We start from the raw sequence: 23,708 nt of genomic DNA, 5'->3' as shown, positions 1-23,708 counted from the left end.
GGAAAGGGCTCTGGAAGTGGGCAGCCCTGGCTTCTTCCTGCTTTATGGGGCATTTCGTGAGATTTTTTTTTTTTTTTTAACAGTATTATCTGTCGCTGATTTGGGCGCCGCTTTGCTGCGGTTTGCGGTGTCCCTGTCACCGGTACCCGCCCAAGAGCCGCCACCGGGGCCGCCCCGCAACGGCCCCGCGCGAGCCCGGGGCGAGAGCAGGGAACGGTGAGGGGAGAGCGGGGAATCGGCCGGGAACGGTGAGGGGAGAGCGGGGGATCGGCCGGGAACGGTGAGGGGAGAGCTGGGAACGGTGAGGGGAGAGCGGGGAATCGGCCGGGAACGGTGAGGGGAGAGCGGGGGATCGGCCGGGAACGGTGAGGGGAGAGCGGGGAATCGGCCGGGAACGGTGAGGGGAGAGCGGGGATCGGCCGGGAACGATGCGGGAACAGCGAGGGGACAGCGGCGATTGGCCACGAATGGTGAGGGGACAGCGGGGTTCGGCCAGCAACGGTGAGAGGAAATGAGGGACTGGGGGGGGATCGACCGGAAAAGGTGAGGGGAGAGTGGAGGTCGGCTGGGAACGGTGCGTGCACAGGGGGGAAATCGGCCGGTAACGGTGAGGGGAGAGAGCGGCCCCGCCATGGCCCAGCCCGGCCCTGAGGCGGAACGGGAGCGTGGTCGGCCCGGAGGCGCTGAGTGCCCTCATACCAGCCGCGGTGAGGCCGCTTCCGAGCCGGCGGCTGAGCCTTTTCCCTCTTTCTCTCTTTCCCCTCCACCTATGGTCGGGCCCCTGTGCCCCGCGGCCCTTTGAGCCCTCTCTCCGGGCTTCCTTCCCTTCAGGAACTCTGGGCTGCACATCCCCGCCAGCCCTTGGTGTCGGTGGCTGTGCTCGAGGGGCTCCGGCCCAGCGCCCCGTGCCCGCGGGGGCTGGGGCAGACTGGGGATAGATATCCCGCTGCCAAGGGATTCTGTCCCAGAACTGCCCCCGACCGTGGGTTTGGGCACCTGCAGCCCCCTCGGGAGCTCCTCGGACCTTCTGGAGAGGTGTCTGCAGTTTCTGCCCGTTGTGCAGGCTGTGCTGAGTAAAAAAGGAGAAGCCTAAAAGCTCTGCTGTTCCTTGAAAGCCTTGGAGTCCCCAGGGTCACAGCTTTGGGCTAAGCCTTCAGTGGTAGCACAACAGAACCAATCACATCCTCAGCCGTTTTTGTGCAAGCTCAGTAAATGCCATGTGGAAGCTGGTGCTGTGAGCAGCTCCTTGTCCCTGCAAACAGTTACATTCCTAGGGAGGGATAGATGGGACAGGTGCATAGCATTTTTCCCCCTGGCCTGGGGCAGAGGATGGCTCCCATCACCTGCCCTTGTGCTCCCCTATTTTAAGGACATGTATCTGCATTAGGCCAGGTGCCGGGTTGCAGCTTGCTGCTGCTTTTCTCCGGAAGAGCTCTGTAGGTTTTGGCTGCAGCTCCATTTCAGGTGTATTTCCATGAATAAACACATAGATCTTCTGCTCCCTTTCTGTCACCTGTTCAGCGAGATGGCCTCACTGAGTGTAAAGCCGGGCCAGCGCTTCACCTTGCCGGACTGGCAGAACAACTCCCTCCTGATCTCGGCCAACGCCGAACAGCAGCGTTATAATTCCCATCACATCCGGCAGGAAGGACGAGCTCTCCGCAATGAAACCGGCAACCAGGTGAGCCCTCTGCCAGGGGGGCTGCTCACAGCTTTGTCAGGATGGTGGGCTGAGGAGCGGGGCAGAGTGTCTAGATTTGGGTGTATGGATGAGGGAATAAAGGGCTTCACCTGTACAGAACATGCTAAGTATGGACATTTACTCCCTGTAAACCCACCTGCAATGATGTATCTGTTCTGTCACTAAATCCCCATGTGTGTTTCTCACATTCGCTGCCACCGATGTTGTCCTCTGTGCTCTCCATTTGTGTAAATGACTGTGATTCCAAATGGCAACGCGTTGTATTCCTGTGAGAGGCTCGGTCCGTCCTGAAAATGGGGAAACGCTTCAGCAAGATTCACAACTACAATTTTAAAAAGAGTAATGGCATTTCTCCCTAATTCCAGGCAAGATGGGACGAGCACAACAGCCAAACCTGCCTCAAAGATCGTATCACCAGCGTGGACAGATGGAGACAGGCCCTGGCCAAATGCCTCGCAGACACAGATTTGGAAATTGATGCCTTAACCAAAGTATGTTGGGCAGGCAGATGGCTGGAAATGAACTTACACTCTCAACATGGGATGTGAAATAATTGAGGCTTGTCTTGTGCAATGGGCAAGCCCATCTGGAGTTCAAGGGGGGCTCTCACTAGATAAATTTTTATATATATATGTATATTTTATACTGAGATCCATACTTGATGGAATGACTTCCTGGAAAACAAACCACTGTGTACTTGGCTGAGCCAAGCCATGTCATGCAGCTGTATATTGCACGCTCCTGTTTGGATTTCTGAGTGGATTTTGTTATTTGGACTTTTTATAAAGCTCTGAAGGATAATAAGAAATATGTTAACACCATCCTTCTAAAATGTTTGGGTTTAAATAGAGAATAGTGGTGGGAGATACCTGATACTGTGAGTTTTAAACCCAGAAGTTGCTGCTGCTTCTGGAGTTGTTAACCCCCAGCAAGGTGTGATTCCCAATGCAAATGGCAGGTGTAGAGGACTAAGGTGTTTGGCTCTAGCAATTTTTATTCCAGACTTGATAAAAGGTTTCAGAACTGCAAAGACAGTGTGAGTCCCTCTTAATGATGGCATGGATGGGTTCCCTTTCCTTTCTCTCTCCCATCCCTAAAAGATCCCCCACACGCCTGATTGATTGCTTCTTCCAGGTGAAGGAAGCAGCAGAAAATGCCCTTCAGGCAAAGAACTTGTGTTTGGATGTTGCCATTGAGTGCCTGACATTCCGTGAGAGCCGTCGTGACATCGATGTGGTGAGGGACCCTGTGGAAGAGGAACTACTCAGAGAGGTGAAGGTGATTGAGAAAACCAAGAAGGAGCTGCAGCAGCGAGTGGACGATGCCTTCAAACAGCTCTGGTGAGGAGTGACAGCTTTTGGCTGATGACCCTGCTCTCCTTGCTGGGCCCCAGATACTTCATGTGCCACACTGAGATGGGCAGGCAGGCAGGGAACCACACAGGGACCCTGGATGATTTTCAAGGTCCAGGATTTGGCGGGGAAGGGTGTGTCAAGGGCGACTTCACAAGCACCATTTGGAAATTTTGTCCCAGATCTCGTGCCACCTGCCTTGGTTTAGGAGTCAGTGGCCATGAGGTGTTAAAGCTCCCAGGCCCTGGTACTCTGGGAATCCTTCACAGCTCCGTTCTCCAGGGCGACACCAGCGCACAGCCCGGGGCAGCCAGGCAGGCAGTGCTGGGCAGGTCAGGCCCAGTTCCCAGGGAGGGTGAGAGCTCATCATTCATTTCACTAAGATGACTGACATGGTGATGAAGGCTTTGGGAATTGTGAGCTGCCCCTGCCCTGGGCCTGCTCCCCACTGACTCCAGCCTGGCTCTCTGCAGCCTCTTAAAGGAAGCTCGTCAGCAGCTGAGCTGTGACCACCGGCACAAGGTGGAAACGCTGGAACTTGATCGGCAGTGCGTGTCCTTCAATCCCACCTCTAGCAACATCTCCTTCAAGGTCAACCCAACACGGATCCCAGACGGGTAAGGAAAGAATCTGCCCTTCTGTGGTCAAATCTGCCCGGAGCCCCAGGGTGCTTTTTCCTTCCGTGCTGTGTCCAGGCTTGATGGGTACAGTTTTGGAGAGAGCTCAGAACAAACAGAAGTTGGTTGTGGCATGGGGAAGCTACAGATTTTTGGGAGATAGCTAAATAGTCACCACAAATCCTGTGGGGGCCAGGTGCCCTGCCTGCCTCCTGTCTAGCTGTAAGTGACACTCAGCAGTGTGGTGTCACCTCTGGCACAGCTCAGGGGGACCTGCTGCACATTTTCACTTGCCTGGGATTCCTTTCCATGGTTTGGATGTGTCCCTGGTGGAGCAGATGTTGGGCCTGGTGGGGTTCAGTCTCTAAAGAGATCAGGGAAGATGTGACCCCCAGCTTTCCAGAATCCTTTTGTGCTGCCATCCTGGCCTGCAGCAGGTGGTTCCTTTAAAATATCTTGCAAACACTCACTTTATTTTTGAAACTGATTTGTTCACAGAACAACTGCACTTCATGAGTGGGAACTGAACAGCCAGTGCAACAAGGAGCGTGCTGAGGCAGAAATGAGAGCCTCGGTTGATCTCCGAGGAGCAATCACACTTAGCATTGCCCAGGTAAACTGCTGCTCCCTTGGCCTGGAATCTGTGGTGCCATTCTGGATCTGGTGTGGGAGACTGGCAGGCATGTCTGTGGATCTGTCTGGGAGCAGCTGCCCTCCTAGTTTAAGCAGGAGCTTGGTTATGCTGCAGAGCTGGCAGCAGTCTCAGCAAGCTGGAGGACACGTCCCTGTCCATCAATCCCCACCTTCTGGCTACTGGAGAAGTGTGACGTGCACATGTGGCAGCAGCCAAACCCAGCTGGTTTTGCTCCTGGGCTTGTCCCAGCCTTCTAGGCACAGCTTGGGGGGACAGAGACACTTCACAGCCATGTGTGACTGGAGCTGTTCTCTCCTCAGACAAACAATGAGCTGGATGCTCAGCGTATAGCTACAGAGTTTGCACTGAGGAAGAGGATGAGAGACATGGAAGGAGCCCTTAGTGAGCTGAGGTGGCAGGAGCAGAACGTAAGTGTTGTTTCTTTGGTCATCGACTGCAACCCTGGCTGGGAATGGAATCTCAAAGACTGTTTGTTACATGGGAAGTGACTTGGCCTGAGTGTAGTTTCCACAAGTTTGCTGTTCAGTGGCACACATACAATCCCAGCAGTATCCCACCTCTCACAAGTGCTTCTCTGGCACTGCTTGGCAGCACTGCCAGGTTTCAGCCTCTTTATTTCACCCCTTGTCTCAGCAGCACCATCCCGGTCCATGTGAAAGCAGAACATTCAGTCCTCAGAAGCCCTTGAGTAAAATCTATCCCCAGCACAGCAAAATTCCCAGAGACACGGGGGCAGTTTTCCAGTGTGCATCCCAGGCTGTCCCTCATGACACGTGTCTGCCCTCAGACCTTGGAGGAAATTGCCGAAATGGAGGAGGAGATCCGGCAGCTGGAGGAAGATATCCGGAAGAGAACACTGGATCTGAAAGTGGCTCACACCCGCCTGGAGACGCGCACGTACCGGCCCCACCTTGACCTCTGCCGGGATCAGGTACCTCACCTGGCGTGGTCCCTGCAGGGAATGAGTTCCTGCAGGGAAGGGGGCTCTGAAAAACATCCATGAGTTTTGGAGCAGCTGAGCAATGGATCCTACAGTGACATAGCAAAGCAAGGGAATAATGTCAGAGCTGGGGGAGAGGGGAAGGAGGGAACTGTGGCCTTTTAAAAGCCCTGTTAAGTGCTGTCCCCTCCCTGCAGGCTCAGTATGGACTGACAGACGAGGTCCAGCAGCTGGAGGGGACAATCCGTGCGCTCCAGCAGAAGCGGACAGAGTCCCAGTGAGTGTCCTGCTGTGCAGGAACAGCAGTGCCCAGCGCTGCCCCGAGGGGATGTGGCTCTGGGTGTCCCCTGCTCGGGGCACACCTCCAGCACCTGCCTTTGGGCTCACGAGGGGCAGCAGTGTTTGGGCTTGGTGGGTGTGGGGTACAAGGGCTCCCACAGCCCCTGCTTGACTCTGAATTCACCCAAAAGGGACAAAGAAGAGAGTGACAAGGAAGGAACAGAAGTGCAGCTGTGGGCTGGCAGCTCCCTGGGTGCACATCCCTCCCAGAGCAGTGTGTGGGCTGGCTATTCACTGCCCCAAACAATGAGTATCTGATGAGTTTGCTCCTTGTACAGGGCCAAATGCCGCCAGAAAGTGGGAAGCTGGGTGCTTCCCGTCCAGTTTAAAATCATGGGATATCCTGAGTTGGGAGAGACACGCAAGAATCACTGAGACCAACTCCTGGCCCTGCACGGGACGCCCCAAAAATTCCCACCCTGTGCTTGAGAACATCTTCCAAATGTTCTTTGAGCTCTGGCAGGGTTGGGCCTGGGGAGCCTGTTCCTGGGAAGCAATGCAGCATTTGATCCCAACTCCTGTCCCTTCTGCTCATTCCCAGGGATGCCTTGGATGCTCTTTACAGACAGCTTCACCGCATTCAGACCGATATTGGCTACAAAACCAACTCTCTGCAGCTGGACAAGAAGTGCATGGACACCCGGAGAAAACTCGTGATCCCCGTGGAGAAGTTTGACCCAGAGGTCGACGCTGTCAACCGCACCAGGAACCTGCCGAGGAACAGTCAGCTGGAGCTGGCTTAGAGCGCCGCCGGGAATTGTGCGAGCGCGGGGAGGGAGGAAAACTCCCGGCGATTCAGCGAGGAAAAAAGCGACATCTGCGTCGCGTCCGGGGAGGGGGGGAAAACGGAATTCTCCTCCCGGTTTGTTTCATAACCGCCCGGCCCTTGCATGATGCTTACAGCCTCCCGCGCTCCGAGGAGATTTATAAACAATAAAGGGCCTGTCCCCGGTTGTCATCCGCGGTGATTAAATCCAGCTGGATTCCAGGAGGGATTTTTTTTTTTTTTTTTTGGAGGGATTTTTTTTTTAAGGGATCAGGCTGGGTGTGCTGTCGGCACCTCGGTCCTCCGGGCCGCTAGGGGGCAGTGTGCGCGGAAGCGCCAAAGGCGCTTCCGCGCACACTGCCCCCTAGCGGCCCGGAGGAAGAAGACGCCGCTCGCTGCAAAATGGCGGCGGCGGGTCCGGCCTCAGGCCCCGGGCGGCTCCCGGCTCGTCCCCGGCCCGGCCTCGCTCGGTTCCGAGGCTGCTTGGCCGGGGCGTTGTTGGGGGATTGCCTGGGAGCTGTTTTCGAAGGCAGGAGCGTCGTGAAGCTGCCGGAGCTGCTGAGTTTCCTCAAAGGGCTGGAGCCGGCGCCGCCTGAGGAGGGAGGGGAGGCGGCGGGGAGTGCACGCGGAGGTGCGTGTGGGTTGGGGGGAGCGCGGCACACACCCCGCTGTGCACGGCGCTCGGCGCCCCAGAGATTCGGATTAGAACCCAGCACTCCCCTGGCTTTGGGGTGTTTGTGTCCTTCTCCCTCAGTACCACCAGGACTGGGCTTCGGGGTGCGTGTGTCCGCGTCCCTCAGCACCCCCAGGACTTGGCTTTGAGGTGTGCCCAAGCTGCAGATTCCCAACCCCTCTGCTCCCCCGAAACGTGTGTGCCCCTCGGTCCTTACCCCTCACCGGCTTGTGGGGCATCTCCGCTGTGACTGCCCTGCCCTGTGCCCCTGTGCTGCGGGCGTTCAACACCCGTTCCTGATTCCCTGGGGATTCCTTAGGGACACCGCTGATGCTGAGGGACCCGCGGTTTGCTCGGCTGGCTCCTGCTGCTCCTGCTCCAGGGAGCTGCGGTGGAGTGCGCTGTGAATGGGTGTGGCAGTGCTGGGGTGTCGGCAGGGAGCACAGGTACCAAAACTTGAGGAGGAGAAGAGCGAGAGAAGCGCAGAGTTGTTAATTAACTCTTAGGAAATGATTGCAGCCTTACAGCGCCTGAGGGGAGTCTGCAGGAGAGATGGAGGCTGTTGACAAGGGTCTGGAATGACAGGACATGGCAATGGCTTCCCACTGCCAGAGGGCAGGGTTAGATGGGATTTTGGGAATTGTTCCCCCTGAAGGTGGTGACGCCCTGGCACAGATTGCTCAGAGGAGCTGTGGCTGCCCCTGGATCCCTGGTAGTGTCCAAGGCCAGGTTGGACATTGGGGCTTGGAGCACCTGGGATAATGGAAGGTGTCCCTGCCATGGCAGGGAGTGGAACAGGATGGGCTTTAAGGTCCCTTCCTGGAAATCTGTGATTCTGTGTTGGGCTGACTCTCTTGTCCATATGTTCCTCTGGATGTCAGACATCTCCTGGCTCTCACTAATCTTGAAGTATACTCTGTGTCATTATAGCTGTGGATGCAGCTCCCTGGCTGTGTCTCCTTACTCTGACAACCGTGGCAGTGTCAACCTCAGAGTGCCAGGGAACTTAAATTCCAGACAGGTTTGGGTTGGAAGGCACCTTAGAAATCATCCAGTGCCACCCCCTTTCCATGGGCAGGGACCTCCCACTGTCCCAGGCTGCTCCAAACCCCGTCCAGCCTGGCCTTGGGCACTTCCAGGGATCCAGGGGCGGCCCCAGCTGTTCCCGGCTGTGGCAGCCAGGCCCTGGAGATGAGGGTGGTGCTGGCAAAGGGCAGGAGCAGTTTGTCCCTGGCTGCTGGTGTGACTCTTTGCCCTCCCGTTGCAGAGTCGCTGCCGTACACGGACGACACGGCCATGAGCAGGTCGGTGGTGCAGTCACTGCTGGCCAAGCAGGAGTTCGATGAGGTTGACATGGCCAAGAGGTGAGCATGAGGCTTCCTGAAGGTGTAACCATCACTGACTGTCCGTGGAAGGGGACAGGGGCTGAGGCAGACTAATTCTAATTACTGATTTTTGCAGAGGAAAATTTAGGAAAGAGGTGGTTAATCCTTTAGATTGTTGTTGCTTTGCCGTGCCTTGGACTGTGCAGCAGGGTCAGCTGCAGTGTGGAGTCTGAAGCTGCCTTGACAGGGCAGCACTGCTTTGTGCCAGCCTTGTGTGTGTTCACCTTTGGGGAGGAGAATGTTTGGAGATGCCAGAAACATTTTGTTTCATGTTTATTTGTTGCTATTTATGTTTGCGCTGCCCTTAATTTAGTGAGGGAATAGGAGTGAGCTCAGCTTGACTCTGTTTATGATCTGTTTCCCTGTTGAATCCCCAGCCCTGAGAGCATTTGGTTCCACTTAAGGGAAAGCATTTCTTTGTTTAGAAAACTCTTCCATTGAACTTGAACAAAAGACTTTCCTTGTGGTTGTGACCCACGGAAATGCTTCTAGTTTGCTTCTATTTTGAGGCAGAGTTGAGAGGGAAACAAGTGGGTTATGGAAGGTGATGTTTATACATCCTTCTTTCACGCTGTTCTTTGGGCACGTTTCCCTGCAGAACTGAGTCACTGAGCCCTGCCACTGATTTACGTGTGCGTTATTAATTCACTTCAGCAAGAGCTTTCATCCAGTCGCAAACCCCAGTAACAGACCAAAGCCCCCGGCTGTTTTCCCCCCTGCCCACACCAGGTTTGCTGAGGAGTACAAGAAGGAGCCCAACAGGGGCTATGGGATGGCCGTGGTCAACGTCTTCAAGAAGCTCCTGAGCCCCAAGTGCAACGACGTGTTTGAGCCCGCGAGAGCCCAGTTCAACGGGAAGGGCTCCTACGGGAACGGCGGGGCCATGAGGGTGGCCGGCATCCCCCTTGTCTATTCCGACGTCCAGGATGTCAAGAAGGTAACGGAACATTCTGGGCTTCTCTGGGTGTCCCTGCTGCCAGGGCAGCGTCCCGGGAAGCTTTGCTGACACGGGGGTTTCTCTGGCAGTTTGCGAAGCTGAGCGCGGAGCTGACCCACGCCAACTCCCTGGGCTACAACGGGGCCATCCTGCAGGCCCTGGCTGTGCACCTGGCGCTGCAGGAAGGGCTCAGCAGGGAAACCTTCCTGGAGCAGCTCATCAGCCACATGGAGCATGTGGAGGCAGATGACAAGTCTCTCAGCGATGCCCGAGCGTGAGTAGCTTGGGGAAAGCCCCAGCCCTGCTGTGGTGGTTTGTTCTGGCTCTTCATGTTCTCTCCTCTTCACTGCACTCTGTGTTTGCAGGCTGGGATTTGAGGATTTACCATTTTCCAGGCGTCTAAAGAAAATCAAGGAATTTTTGGAGCTCAGCAGTGTTCCCAAAGCAGATGTATTGTTTGAGTTGGGTGAGTACCTTTCCTAGGAAAGCTGGAAGCAGGACTAACTCAGCAAGCCTGGGAGCTGTGTGTTCCCCTAGATTCCTCTTCAGCTTGTGCTGCCTGTCAGGCACAGAATATGCTGGAAAAGCTGCCTGTGCTCACCAGTCAGGAATTCTGAGTCTCAACCCAGTGATTTTCTCTATGTATTGATAGGAAAAAAAAATTATTGCTAAGGGAAATTTACCTTGCATAATGTTTCTTAACATTCCAAGATCTCTTAAGGGCTGTTGGGTCATATGTTGAGTGGGAATGAGTGGATGTGTATGGCCAGGCTATACTGGGGTAACTGGGAGTTGCTCTGCAGGATGTGAGTGCCACTGGGGAACTGGGGGGTTTCTGAGGGACAAACTTTTGCACCTTTTCCTGGTAAAATCCGTGATATCATTATGGAAAGTCACTGGCAACAGCAAGGTGCAGTAGGAAAGGAGAAGGAAGGAAGCTCAGAGGGTGCTGACGGGTGTGTTCCAGGCAATGGCATCGCTGCGCTGCGCTCCGTCCCCACTGCCATTTACTCCTTCCTGCGCTGCATGGACGCTGATCCTGACATTCCTGACCACTACAACGCCCTGCAGAGAACCATCATCTACTGCATCTCCCTGGGGGGGGACACGGACACCATCGCCACCATGGCGGGGGCCATCGCCGGCGCCTATTACGGGGAGGAGCAGGTGCCCCCGAGCTGGGAGCAGAGCTGTGAGGCTTTCCAGGAGACCCAGAGGATGGCCAAGAGCCTCTATGAACTCTACTGCCAGCGGCTCTGAGCTCCAGGGCAGCTCCAGGGCTTTCCTGAGGGCAAAGGGATGGTCAGCTGTGCCTCTGTGGTCAGACCCAGCGGTGGATCCACGCCACCGGCCGCCGCCAGCGAGCCTCGCTGGGAAGGGTGCCTGCTGCTGTCAGCTGGGAGCTGGAGCCAGCCTGGAAAACAGGGGACATCCCCTTCAGTCACAGATCAGCTGGGAAGTGGCTGCACTTGGACAGTGGGTGCAGCTCCCCCAGTGTACACGAGTGTCTCATTTTCCATAGGATTTCTGCTGCTTGCTTCGTCCACCATTGTGCCATTTGTCATTGCAGTCACTGGCGGGTGTCTGAATCCGTGGACTTTCTCCCTGTTTTGCTCTGCTCCTGTGTCCATGGGCTGTGTTTTGGTGGTCAGTGGCCTGTCCAGTCTCCACACCCCTGGTACAGCAGCAGGTCATTCTCAGCTGGCCAGATAAGGGATGTCATGGGAGTCACCAGAGAGGCCTGGTGGCCCAAGTTGTCACCTGTGCTGAATCAGGATAATGGAGCACAGATTTCTGGGGAGGATTGTTGCCTTAAAGGCAGAATGAGAAGGACCAGAGAAGGGAGAAGGGATTTCTTTGCATTGCTGCTGGCTCTGTGAGAGACCTTTGATGGCTGCAGACAATCCCAGCTGGCTCATTGTCCCTGCTGGGAGAGGGTGTCACTAATTGCTGCTCCTCCTGTGTCCTTGACCTTGTGATCCAACAGGCACCTGCTGCACTTTGTGCCCCCTTGCACAGCCACTGTCACACTGCTGCAGCCACTCTGGCTGCTCCTGTGTTCCTAATCTATGTACCCTGTATTTTTAAAGCCCTGTATATGCCCAGAGCACCAAGTGAGATTCCTGTTTAAATCACAGAATACCCCAAATTGAAAAGGACCCACAAGGATCATGAGAGTCCAGCTCCTGTGGAGTGCAGATCTGAGAGTGGAAGTAGTACAGGGATAGAATGCCTGGTTCTACTGCAGTCAGTCACAAAAGTGACTTTAGCAGGATGCAGGAGTTAATTTATCACAGTCTCAGCCTCTGTACTTGGTAAAAATTGCCCCAGAATTAAAGGGAAAGGTAGGTTAATTGGGGACATCAATATTGAAAAGAAGCTGGTGCTGGTGGCCAAGAACATTCTAGCACAGCTGTGTTCCAGAACTTCTCATTTAAAACCTTTTCCTACTGGAGCTGGTCAGAAAGGGAGAAACAGCTTGGGAATGGCACATCTAGAAAGGGTTGGAAGTTTTTTAATAATTGAAAACAAAAAGTCATTATATGGAAATGTTTATAAACTTAAATGTGACAGTGTAACTCTTGTTATTTCTCCAGTATGTCTTGTGGCACTGGGAAGTGGCTGTGGTGCTCCCCAGTGGTGTCAGCACGTGGTGGCTGTGTCAGGCTGCATGCACATGTGGGAATCTGGCTGCCACAGGTCCTTCCAGTTTCCCCTGTTGTCTGCTTCTTTCAAGTGCCAGTCTTTTGTGTGATGCTATAATGGGTTTTCCTTGTATAGATGGATTCTTGTCCTGGGAACATGTGGAATTTTGGTCTGTTGTATATTTTTGTATTGTGCTGCAGATCTGAGCTGTAAAATATCAGTTTTCCACATTATTCTGCCAGAGGGACAACCAGATTCATGTAATTATTTAAAAGAAGATATTTTTCTTTTAAAGCGACTTTATACTGTTAAATGTTTGGAACTCCTGACAAGCAAAGAGCTCTTGTTTAAAGCTCTTTGGGCCTGAATTTAGATGTGTACCCAACCCTTTAGTTTCCTTGGAAAGAAGTAAAATCCCTCAGTTATCTTTGTTAAGTAGCCACTGCTCCTGTGTTTTCACTCAAGTCATGAAGCTGGGCATCCTCAGTGCCAAGAGGACCAGGAGTGGTTCTTGGTGCAAGGGTGAGTAGACCCTGAGCGTTGCAAGGAGGGCCTTTGGAAAGGCCCCTTTTCCTTCTCAGCCTGTGGAAGGAGGTCAGGTGCTGGAATGCAGCACGTGATGATGGTGCAGAGACCTGGGAATTCACTGGGAGCCTCGTGAACGGCAGCAGGAGGATGGCTTGCTCCTTGGAATGAGCTTTTGAAGGTGCCTGTGTGTCAGCCAAGCTTCCCTGCAAATGTTTCACCTCTGCCAGGTGAGATCAGGTGGGAAAACACATTTCCTTCTCTTTGGACTGTGAGCCTGTGAAGGTGTTTTGCAAGTGATTCACCAGTCCTGAGTGTTCCTGACTCGCTCAGGGTGGAGGCTGGCTGTGCACAAGGTGTGTGATGTAGGATAAAAAACTCATGGAAAAAAAAAAAAAAACAGAAGGGAAAGGGTATCCCTAAGACTTCAATTTGAGTCCCTGAAATTAATAATCACCAGGCTGGAAGGATCTGGGTGTCAACCTTTTCTAAAACTGAACTTCTGGAGACGGGAGTCTTTTCCTTAATCACAAGAAACGTGCAATAATTTTTGCATAAGGATATTATGGAGTCTGCTGGGAATGAGCAAGATGATTTGAGGTGGAAATGGAGTGTAAGAGCACTGTATGAGGCAGAGCAAGACTCAGGACAAAGCACAGCTGAGCCCACCTCTATACAATAAGTTTTATTGATGTTTGTCAATACAATCAAGTACTGCAGTTTTAGTTGTGAAGAGCAGGTCAGTTTTGGGTCACAAAGAGTGCATTTTAAACCAACTTTTACTAGGACAGTGCATGTAGTAAGTATTTACAAAACTAAAAACCTCTATATACTAGGTTAGAAATGAAGATACTAGAGGCAAATTTAAAAAAAATAGTAAGAATTTGTATATAAAAATGCACATTGTAATGCCGTTTTCAGCATTAAAAATAGACATACCTCATCCAACCCAACCTTTTTTATTCTTGTGATTGAAACCAAAATCCCACGCGCTCACACACACGACAGAAAATAATCCTTTCTGCTGGCTAATATGTACTCAGTATTCCAGAAAAAAAAAAAATCCTTCTGGAGAGTGAACAGCCTTCCTCATCCTGTGCATCGTTTTTCTTTTTAACCTAACTAAGTGCATGTAATATCTTTGCTTTCCATTAGTGTGTAAATGTAAGAGGTTAAATAGCTGCAAGGGGTGATTATGGGTTTGCTCTGCACGTGATAGGAAAGTGGAATTACAAAACAGTATCTACAGCACACACTTAATCTGGGGGTGGCTACAGTGAGGAGTTTGGTCGTTGCTTTTTGCCAGCTCGAACAAGAAGTTTGGAATGAAGCAGAACAGAACAAGAAGAGATGGGCTGTAGATTAGGCACAGTATAAATAAGTTGCTTTGAGGAGCAGGATGAAGCTCCCACCAGGCGTGGCAGCTCCTGGCCCTGCGTGAGGCTGGACCAGCTCAAATCCCTCTGTTCTCCACAGGAAAGGAGACAAGTCCCCTCCCAGCATCCTCTCCTACCAAACCTGGGCTTGGAAAAATCATCTGAGCTTCCACTTTTAATTTAAGGGACTGTTCCTGCTGGGAAATAACCTGTTAGGATCACAACCCAAATGGTCCTGACCACGCCCTCAGGAGTTTAAAATGTCCAGTGGGATCAGGCACCTTCCAGCTTGAGTTTCATCTCTGCATGAAACTTGTAGCTTTAAGGAGAGAAATTCACAGGGAAAAGATCCCAGGGAAGGGACACACAGCCCCAAGAGGCAGTGCCCAGAGCACTGGCCTTCCAACTGCAAATTTCCTTCTTGTGTTTCTTAATTTCAGGGATAGGTGAGTTTTAAAAAGGAAGGCCTGAATGGCAAGAGGCAGAAACACAGGACAGGCTTGAGAAGAAAACAAACAAGCAAAACAGAAATAGGAAAAGTTGTTTAAATATCTCATAGAGTCCATCTGGAAAACAAGCCCAGTCCCAGTCTTGCTACGTTTCTTTGGCCATCAAACAGGCTTTGGGAAAATGCAAAGATCAGAGCTGGTGACCAAATTGTTGCTGTTTCTCAGGGATGTGCCTTTGCAGAAGGACATGCAGTGGGATATGCACGTGGATTGACTTCAGCAGCATGCTCCTGGCCTGGGATGAGCAGCGTTCCTGTCCTGGAAGTGGCAGTGACTGTTCTACTGTGAGAAAACCTGCAGAGCCATAGGATCTGTGTGGGGCAGTGCCATTGTGCCTGGCCCAGAGCCCCTGCAGCTCATGCTCAGGTCAGTAACGCTCCAAGCATTTGAGAGACAAAGTGGTAACAACAGGTAAATGTTGATTTCTTTAACCTAAGTCACAGAGTGGCCCCGGGGCTGGTGCCCTGTCACAGGTATTGCACTACACTTGTAAGTGATGTTCTTAAATGGGTCATAGCACCGTGGTGAAATCACTGTGTGGAAAGTTAGAACCAGCACTATTTTTTCTTAATTCCAAGATCCCCAGGGAAAGAGGGGGGGGACACCAATGCAAGAGTTCACACATCCCGAAATAGTGAGACAGGAAAAGCAAGTTGTCCATCAGTGGCACTTCCTTATGTCACACCAGCTGGCAGCAGCGTGAGCTGGGCTTGCACTGTGTCCTTGTGTGGGCAGAGATGCTCCTGAGGCCAAGCAAGTCTTTGGGCTGCAGAGACAGACGGGACAGGACCAGCCCTTGGACTTCCCAGCAGGTGAATGGGGAGAGCAGATCGTTGTTCATCACGGGGGTCCCAGCTTCCCTCACCGCCTTTGGAACCGGTCATGGCATCCTCCCAGGTACCAGTGCCTGGATGATTTTATTCCTAAAGGTGCTGGGGGGGAGGGTTAAAAATAATATTTACTTCTTAGAAGAAGGTGCTTATGCAAAGTGTTCCACTCTTTAGGATTATAAATCCAACCACACTGAATCTGGAGTGAATCGGAGAGACTGCCCCAAAGCAGAGTCTGGAAAAACAGGCGTCAGCGAGCCTGGAACTTGGGCATCTGATGGTTTGGAAGGAAATTTCTCAATCCAGCGTGGATCCCTGCTGCTGTACGGGTTTGTGTAAGTGCCTGGGACCCTGTATTGGTTACCAACACATCAGCCATGACACAGCTGGATTTATTTATCTAGCATTCCAAATGGGAAACGAGGGCACTTGATACAGACCACGGGGGTCTGGTCTTCCTCTCTGGATCACACAGCCAGATCCTTGCCATCCCAAGCGTGTTCCTGTGTTTGATGTCCAGTCACTGGGGTACTTATTCCAAATATGCTTTGTTGAGGAAGTCGCTCCCCTCCCTCCCTTCTCCCTTCCCCAAAAAAAGAAAGATAGATGGATAGATGTCTCCTTCCCGATTACCCTCTTGACTCATGGATCAAACAGTGTGAAGCAAGGTCCCATGACAATGTCTTGCGCGTTCTTCCCAGTGATTTTTCTTTTTTGTATTAATTTTAAAACACTTTTTTTATCAAAAAAAAAAAAAAAAAGTTTATGGCTAAAGTGGGTGAAAAGGAAACGTGCCCAACAGCTGTTATGTGGGGCAGAGCAGGAACCCAGAGAAGGAGGAGTGGATGTATTCCGTGGAGTACAGCCCATTGGCCTGGTCCGAGGGCATCTGTACCCAGACCTGGTCGTTCTCCTTGAGTTCAAGCACGGCACTGCCCGAGGCCTGGTCCAGGTACCCCTTTTTGTACTCATCGTAGGTGTAGGTGGCCGGCACGTTGTTCTTATACAGGGCCACCCAAACGTTGGTCCCTTTGACGTGCACATGGTAGGCAAAGTAGTAGATTCCGGATACGGGGCAGGTGAAGATCCCGGTGACCGGGTTGTAGCCGTTGTGCCCGTTATACAAGGTCCGGTCAAACTTGACGGGCATGCCGGATGCGGGGAAGGGGGAGGTGAGGATGGCAGTGAAGGCCGGCGCGATGCGGGCAGCGAGCTCTCCTCGCCCATACTGTGGCTTGCCCGGCTTCCCGTTGCCCAGCACAGCCCCCTCCACGCCGCCGTCCGGCAGGTGCAGCCCCGCGATGCCCGTCTCGTCCAGCACTCCTGGCGCTCCTGGTGGCCCAGGTGGCCCCGGTGGCCCTGGTGGCCCGTTCAGCCCCGGCGTTCCTGGCATTCCAGGTGGGCCGATGGGTCCGGCCATGCCAGGCTCGCCAGTCTTCCCCTCGCCGGGAATGCCAGGGAGCCCGGGCTCCCCTTTCAGGCCTGGTAGCCCCTGAGGCCCCATGGGACCAGCAGGTCCTTGCAATCCCGGGATGCCGGAGGGGCCCCTCAGCCCCGGCTGCCCCGGGATCCCACCGTCCCCTTTGGGCCCGGGGCCGCCCGTTAATCCAGGCACCCCCGGAAGGCCGATGAACCCTGGTTCACCTTTGGGGCCCGTCGGGCCGGGAGGTCCCAGTGACCCGGGCAGGCCTCTTTCTCCCGGCACCCCCGGCTTCCCCGCGAAGCCGTTCGGGCCCTGGTCGCCGCGTATCCCCGGCATTCCCGGGGGCCCGCTCGGCCCCACGTCCCCCTTGGGGCCGGGCAGCCCGTGCTTGCCCGGCAGCCCCATGGACCCCGGCGGGCCCGGCGGGCCGATGATGCCGGCAGGGCCTGGCTCGCCCGGCTCCCCGTCAACGCCGGGCTCCCCCTTATCGCCGATGGCTCCCTGCGCCCCGGGCTGCCCGCGGTCTCCTTTCATGCCGGGCATGCCTGGCTTCCCATAGCCCGTGGGGCCTGGCATGCCAGGGAGGCCGCGGATCCCGGGCTCTCCCTTCGGTCCCATGGGGCCCTGTATCCCCGGCACCCCCGCGACTCCCGGGACACCGATCCCATCGATCCCGGGGGGTCCCCGTGGCCCCACAGGGCCGGGCTCCCCGGTGACACCCGGCCCGCCCGGGGGACCCATGTCGCCCTTGTCGCCGGGCGCGCCCGGCAGCCCATCGAGGCCAGGCTTCCCAACGCCGGCGGGTCCCGGGGGCCCCGCGGGGCCGGGAGGGCCCCCGTTCCCCCGGGGCCCCGGTAAGCCCGGCTTCCCCACGCCGTTTTCACCCTTCATCCCTCGTTCTCCGCGGGGACCCGGCTCTCCTTTCGGGCCAGGCTCTCCCCGAAAACCGGGCAGGCCGGGGCCGCCCTGGGGACCCGGCTTGCCATTGACAGAGAGGCCGGCTGGCCCGGGCAGCCCCGGCGGGCCGGGGAGTCCCCTGGGCCCTTGCTCCCCACGCATGCCAGGCTCGCCCTTGGCTCCGGGCATCCCTTTCATACCCGCCTTCCCGGGGAGTCCTGGGATGCCGGGTTTCCCAATGCCCGAGAAGCCAGGGGGCCCAGCTGGCCCAGGCTGGCCGTGCATTCCCGGCTTCCCGGTGCCCGGTTTTCCCGGGTAGCCGGGGGGCCCGGGAGGTCCACGTGGGCCAGGCTTCCCTGGCGGTCCTGGCTCCCCTTTGAGGTCCATGGGCAGCAGAGGCGGCATGTCTGTGGAGAGAGGAGACACAGAGCGTCACTAGAGCTGGCCGTGGGCAAGGAGTGTCCTTGGGATGTTGGGGCCGGGGTCTCTCAGCGGCCTGGGCTGGGCTTGAAGGGGACCCTTCCACTGAAACACGGCCACAGCATTCCGGGCCCCCACTTCAGAGGGCTGTCCTGAGGCAAGGCCAAAGCCCAGAGTTCTCATTCCAGCTTCACATCCCTCCATGATGTCAGGTGGCACCATGGAAGGTGCCAGTGCTTGCTGTCAGCTCTGGCAGGGCTATTTTGCGATGAGTTACTGCAGGGTGGTTTTGGAGCTGGATTCAAACCTCCTGCTGCCTCATTTCCCAGCGGCCTCGAAAGCACCGTGGGATTCAGTCGCTCCTGCCTGGGCTCAGCTGCGAGGATGGCGACAGAGCGAGCCAAGACTGAGGATAATCCCTCACCCCGTCCCGCGAGTCCAGGGCCTCGGGAGACCTTTAATCCTTTTGGATTAAAAAGAAAACTCTTGGACATGTACTCGAGAGCCTGAGGAGGCGATGGATGTGTGGGTTGGGCCATGCCTACAGTGCTTGCTGGCACAGCTCCCGAGTCCAGCAAGGCAGAGAAAAACCAAAAAGCAAAAAAGCTCTGGGGATGGAGGAGAAGCCAAGAGCTGGGAGGGAAATGCAGCCGCAGCTCCGTCCAAATGAGTCAGCCCAGCTGGGAATAGGCCGCAACCACTTGACATTTCAAGAATTTATTGAGGTCTTTTGCAAACGGATATAAGAAAGAAACTAATGGGCTGAGAGACTCCAAAGGCAAGGAGAGGCAGATGACATGCCCACCACAGCTCAGCATGGAAAGCACAGACGTGAGCATAAATAACTCCTCGAGGCTGGCCCAGGCAGAGTGTCACCTCCCACGTGACACCAGGAAAGGGTGAGAAAGAATAAATCTGACAAACTCTTTTTTGGGCAGTTTGAAATGAAGGAAATGCTCGACAGTCACATGTACACGCGACAATGATGAGAAATGCGAAAGGCAGAGGAAAGGGCTATGACATCTTGGGTGAATTGAAATCAAATCTGCCCGAGGGAGATCATTCCAGGTGGGAAGAGATCTATATGAACAAGTTCCTGGGATGGGGATGGATCCTGCCTGGGCTGGGAGCGGGATACAAGGTCTGCCAGTCTGGCCCCTCAGTGAGCCAAGCTGGGCTTTGGGAGCACGGACACACGTGGTGCTGGGATCTGCCAGCATGGAGATTTCCTCAGTCAACGGGAAAAGCTTATGGGAGATTTGAGACACGTGAAAAGAATAACTGTGGCAGCAGCAGGCACGGCTCCCAGAGCATCAGAGGTGGCTTTGCCTGTCCTGAACACAGCAATTAGCTCTGGCCCTTCCCAGCCCGGTGCCGCTGTGTTTTCCTTGGGTAATGGAAACATTTTTAGAGCTTATCTATAAATCAAAGCCTGGCCCACATCCTCAGCTGTAGCTGCGGTCACTTGGCTCTCTTGATGAAGAAAATACTTGTCTGTCATGACACTGCCACTGGATTTCTGCAAACTTCTGCTTCTCACCCCGGAAAACGGTGTGGAAAAGAGGGCAAGGGAGCTGTGCAGTGCTGCACTGTTTCTGGGGTTTGGATTCTGGAAAAAAATTCTCCAGTAAATTATTTCAATGTGTTTTCTCCCCCCACTTTTTAATTTTTTATTTTCTTGCAATGGTTTGAAATGAATTCGTTTTCTAGGTCATTTTGCATGGAATCAGAACAAGGATCTACAGCTGAGCCCACGAAGGAAGGAAAAAGCACACACACACTCTCTCTCACACAAGGCAGTGGAGAGAAACGCCAGGCGGGAGCTGCCAGCTTGCAGGCGGCCAAAAAAGCAGACGGGAAAACCAAACCGGGGCCGTCAGCGGAGAGAAACTGGGACACTGCAGCCCCACTGGTGTCCAATTTCAAAAGGCCATGTCTTACCACAGACACGTCTCGGAGCTCTGCGCTTCGCAGCACCAGCGTGGGGTTCGTGTTCCCCTCGACGCATGAACTGAGCTGCCGTGAGTGTTAACGCGGAGCCAGCTGGGGCAGCGGGAAGGGGACGGGGCAGGAATGACCCTGGGAGCTCCCACCTGGGCACCACGGAGCATTCCACCTCCTGAGGAGCGTGGGCATGGGTGCTGCAGCCCCTCTGGAGCTGTGTTCATCCCGCTAAGGACCCCTCGTGCCTGGAGAAGGGACCCAGCAGCGCAGACCGGCCAGCAGAGGAATAATCCAGCAGGATGGGAAGTGGTTCCCAGCCGCGAGCAGCCAGCAGCGGGTCTGGCCAGCACGGCCAGATGACACTGCAGGAAGGAGAGGTTGGCTGCTCCGTGGCGGAGCCTGGCCGAGCTTGTTCCAGAGCTGCTGCCAAGCTCTGTCTCGTGAGAGAGTTTCACAGGCTCACGGGGATGTTGCGTGGGATCAGTGCTTTAGCACCTCTCATACTGTCTCCCAGCAGTGGGTGCCCCAGCACAGCACTCACTCATGGGTTTACCTAGCTGCAGGGCCATCAACATGGTGTAAATTAAGCCAAAATAAACCCCCAGTGTGCAAATCTCTGCTTCAGTGTTCTGAGCATTTCAGCATTTAGCTGCATCTCCTCCCCTCAGCTCTCACTGTGCTCTGAGGCAGCTATTTTGGGGTGAGAAAAGGTGTCTGGCACCCTGAGGAAACCTGTCACTCACCAGATGGCACCTGGAGGCAGGAGGGAACCCCCCGCCCCCCAGCCGGGGGTCCCAGCCCCAGGGCAGCCCGGGGGCCCCGCACAGCTCCCAGCGGGTCGGGGTAACCCGCAGGGACACGGCACAGCCCTGCGCCGTCGCGGCGAGTCAGCTGAGCTCCCCGAGTGGGGCAGAAGGCCAGCAGGGATTTTCCTTGCCAAATTAGAGGTTAAGCAGAGATGGGAGCTCGGTGGGATCCAGGAGGCACCGGCTTCCCCAGCTGGCTCTGTGCAGCCCCACAGCCGGTGGCTCGGGCTGCAGCTGTCCCTGCGTCCCCCTCTCCTGTCCCCCACCTGTCCTCTCCTTCCCAAGGGTTTTGAGGAGTAATATCCAAGGGACTTCTGCGCTCTGCCCTGCCTCAGTGTCCCCTCTGCCTGGTCTAACCTGGCAGAGCTTGTCCAAACCCCTCCTTGCCCCAGCCTGGCACACTCACTGCTCTCCCCACCATAGGCAGCATTGCTCAGAGGCAAAGCAAGCCGCTCCCATGCATAGGAAGAAGGGAAAAAAGAAGGGAGAACAGCAGGGAGAGATTTGAATCCAGTCCCACCAGCAGCTGAAGTGTTCCTGTGCTACGCTGGAAGGTTTTGGCTCTGGCTGGGATTCAGGGAGCAGCTTTACAACAGCTGGGAAGGGGGCAGGGAGGGGGGGCTTGAAGCACTCTTCGGCTCCAGGTTTTCTGTGTGTTTTCTGACACATGTGCTGAGCTGAACTCCTGATAAGCCATTCAACCCTCCAGTAAGTCAGCCACCGGTGGCCCAGCCTTCTCCAGCTTCTCCTCCCAGAGCCGAGACTTCAGCTCCTGGGAGGGTCCAGGTCCATGACAACCCGTGGGGAGGCTCAGGTGGCTCTTCCCAAGGGCAGAGCACCGAGCTGGCAGGTCTGGATACCCGAGCCCAGCAGTGCCCCATCCCATGGTGGTGCCAGCACTGGGATGGGTGCAGGCAGGGCAGCTGGGGACAAGGGATTACAGAAGGCTGGGGGTGCTGGAGCGCTGGCTGTGCAGAGCAATGACCCTGGTGCCTCTGCCCCTCTGGGTGCACATCACTCAGTGGGGAGCAATTTAACACGTGTGGAGTTTCTGGTCGCTGCTCTCTGAGAGAGGAAATGTCTCTCTCCTGCTCTTCCCTCGCCAGGCTGGGTCTCAGCTCCAGCCTTGGCACTCTTTCCTTTCCCAGCTGGTGCAAAATGCAGACAGGGAAACGGAATAGGTGGAGGAGTGGAAAAAGCCTTGCCAGGACAGCTCAGGTTTAACAGCAGGGAAAGGCAGAGATGGTGAGTGCTGGGGCTTCTGTGCCTCCCGCTGTTGGGGATGGGAGCCAGAGGCTGGATAGTCCCCTGTGTCCCCTGGCTCCCAGACCAAGGTGCCCTCCCAGCCCCAGAAAAGAGTTTCACTTCCCTGCTGAGCCTCTACCCGTGCCCACCCTGTCCTTTTGCACTGGGTTAAAGACCCAAATGATCTGGCCATGCTTGGCCAAAAGTGTTTTGGACAGCAGCACCCTCGGCTGTGCCAGGTGGCTTCCGGGAGCTCTGACCCTGAAGGGTCGAGGGTGACAAGTGCCCAATGGCTGTGAGGTGCCGTGTCCCCTTCCCGTGCCCCGTGTCCTCGCACAGAGTGCATCCCTTACCCAGGTACTGCCCTTTGCCTTCACGGAACGGGGGTCCCAGGGGTCCCTTCACCATGGGCTGCATGTACTTGACTTGAGCGTAGCCCCCCACGCCGCCTGCCGCGGCCGAGCCAGGGCCCATCACCATCACCATCGTGCCCAGCATCACCAGCGGCGCCGCGACGTCCGGCAGCATCCTGCTCCCACGGCTCCTGCAGACAAAGCAACAGTGACATTGGGTACTCACCCCCACCTCCCGGGGACCAGCTGGGAGCCTGAGAATGATCCCCGTGGGAGCGGGACTCCCTTGAACTTGACTTTTTGTGGAGCAGATATCCTGAACATCTTGCCCTTCCTGACACACCACAGCTGGGAGATGCACGGTAAATACAGTTTGTAGAATAGAATCCCACAGTCACTGAGGTTGGAAAGGACCTCCAAGACCATTGAGCCCAGCCCGTGACTGATCCCCACCTTGCCAGAGCACTGAGGGCCACGTCCAGTTGTTCCTCAGACACCTCCAGGGATTGGGACTCCACCACTTCCCTGGGCAGCCCCTTCCAATGCCTGACAGCTCTTTCCAAAGAGAAATTCTTTCTGATGTCCAACCTGAACCTCTCCTGGCACAACTCGAGGCTCTTCCCTCATCTTGCACTGTAACCAGCCACAGGGGTGCCCAGTGGAGTCTTACAGAAGCTGCCCTGAGTGTCTGTGGTAACTCTCACATCCCTTATACATTTTAAAACAACTATAAGAGGCGGGGGGGGGGAAGGCAGATGAGACCTGCAGCCCAACACTGCTGTCACATCCCTCAAGCGAGATGGGGCTCCTCTCACGAGAGCCTGTGGGAGGCACAGGCTGCCACTGCCAAGCCCTGCCTCCCCTGGGGGCAGCCAGTGGGTGCTGAGCCTCCCGAGTGGGTGCTGAGCCTCCCGAGTGGGTGCTGAGCCTCCTGAGTGGGTGCTGAGCCTCCCGAGTGGGTGCTGAGCCTCCTGAGTGGGTGCTGAGCCTCCCAAAGGGGTGCTGAGCCTCCCGAGTGGGTGCTGAGCCTCCCAAAGGGGTGCTGAGCCTCCCGAGTGGGTGCTGAGCCTCCCAAAGGGGTGCTGAGCCTCTCGAGTGGGTGCTGAGCCTCCCGAGTGGGTGCTGGGCCAAACCCACGCTGTGGGAGCCGCAGACCTGCCGCGTTTGTGGCTCCACTACGGCGCTTCGCGGGCAGCGCCGGGAGCTCGCGCGCAGGACGAGGGATGGGACACGGGAGCAGCAGCCTCAGCCTTAAGTGCCTGTTTATTTAAAATAAACCCCCTTTATAAATACTCTCTTCCTCCAGCAATTCTCCCTGTCAGCTCCACGTGCAGAGCTGCAAACAGATTGATTTGCAAAGAACATTTA

The 23,708-nt window shown here is 55.3% G+C and overlaps 3 protein-coding genes across 7 annotated transcripts; 2 read left to right on the top strand and 1 right to left on the bottom strand.

Annotated features, from left to right (window-relative positions):
• Window positions 1-122: 122 nt before the first annotated feature.
• On the top strand, window positions 123-6,582 carry TEKT2 (tektin 2). Of its 5 annotated transcripts, none has more exons than XM_053964452.1 (10): window positions 123-216; window positions 1,522-1,681; window positions 2,068-2,193; window positions 2,837-3,042; window positions 3,528-3,671; window positions 4,170-4,284; window positions 4,626-4,733; window positions 5,114-5,257; window positions 5,464-5,543; window positions 6,147-6,582. In XM_053964452.1, the coding sequence occupies exons 2-10, from the start codon at window positions 1,526-1,528 to the stop codon at window positions 6,346-6,348; spliced, it is 1,281 nt and encodes a 426-aa protein (XP_053820427.1). In that variant the 5' UTR covers window positions 123-216; window positions 1,522-1,525; the 3' UTR covers window positions 6,349-6,582. The 5 variants fall into 5 exon arrangements, with proteins under 5 accessions (XP_053820427.1, XP_053820431.1, XP_053820428.1 ...); XM_053964456.1 differs by lacking the exon at window positions 123-216 and adding an exon at window positions 224-248; XM_053964453.1 differs by lacking the exon at window positions 123-216 and adding an exon at window positions 292-365.
• A 191-nt stretch (window positions 6,583-6,773) lies between these two features.
• ADPRS (ADP-ribosylserine hydrolase) lies at window positions 6,774-12,450 on the top strand. The gene is made up of 6 exons (XM_053964476.1): window positions 6,774-7,002; window positions 8,312-8,408; window positions 9,159-9,366; window positions 9,456-9,640; window positions 9,732-9,832; window positions 10,334-12,450. Exons 1-6 carry the CDS (start codon window positions 6,774-6,776, stop codon window positions 10,624-10,626), a joined length of 1,113 nt encoding a protein of 370 aa, XP_053820451.1. The 3' UTR covers window positions 10,627-12,450.
• A 757-nt stretch (window positions 12,451-13,207) lies between these two features.
• On the bottom strand, window positions 13,208-22,515 carry COL8A2 (collagen type VIII alpha 2 chain). The gene is made up of 2 exons (XM_053964475.1): window positions 22,341-22,515; window positions 13,208-17,979 (listed from the first exon to the last, which is right to left on the bottom strand). The coding sequence occupies exons 1-2, from the start codon at window positions 22,513-22,515 to the stop codon at window positions 16,058-16,060; spliced, it is 2,097 nt and encodes a 698-aa protein (XP_053820450.1). The 3' UTR covers window positions 13,208-16,057.
• Window positions 22,516-23,708: the final 1,193 nt, after the last annotated feature.

This window comes from Vidua chalybeata, chromosome 25, assembly GCF_026979565.1.
Source record: "Vidua chalybeata isolate OUT-0048 chromosome 25, bVidCha1 merged haplotype, whole genome shotgun sequence".
NCBI classification, from domain to species: Eukaryota; Metazoa; Chordata; class Aves; order Passeriformes; family Viduidae; genus Vidua; species Vidua chalybeata.
Note: the sequence above shows the minus strand (reverse complement) of the source record. Positions and strands in the feature narration are given on the sequence as shown.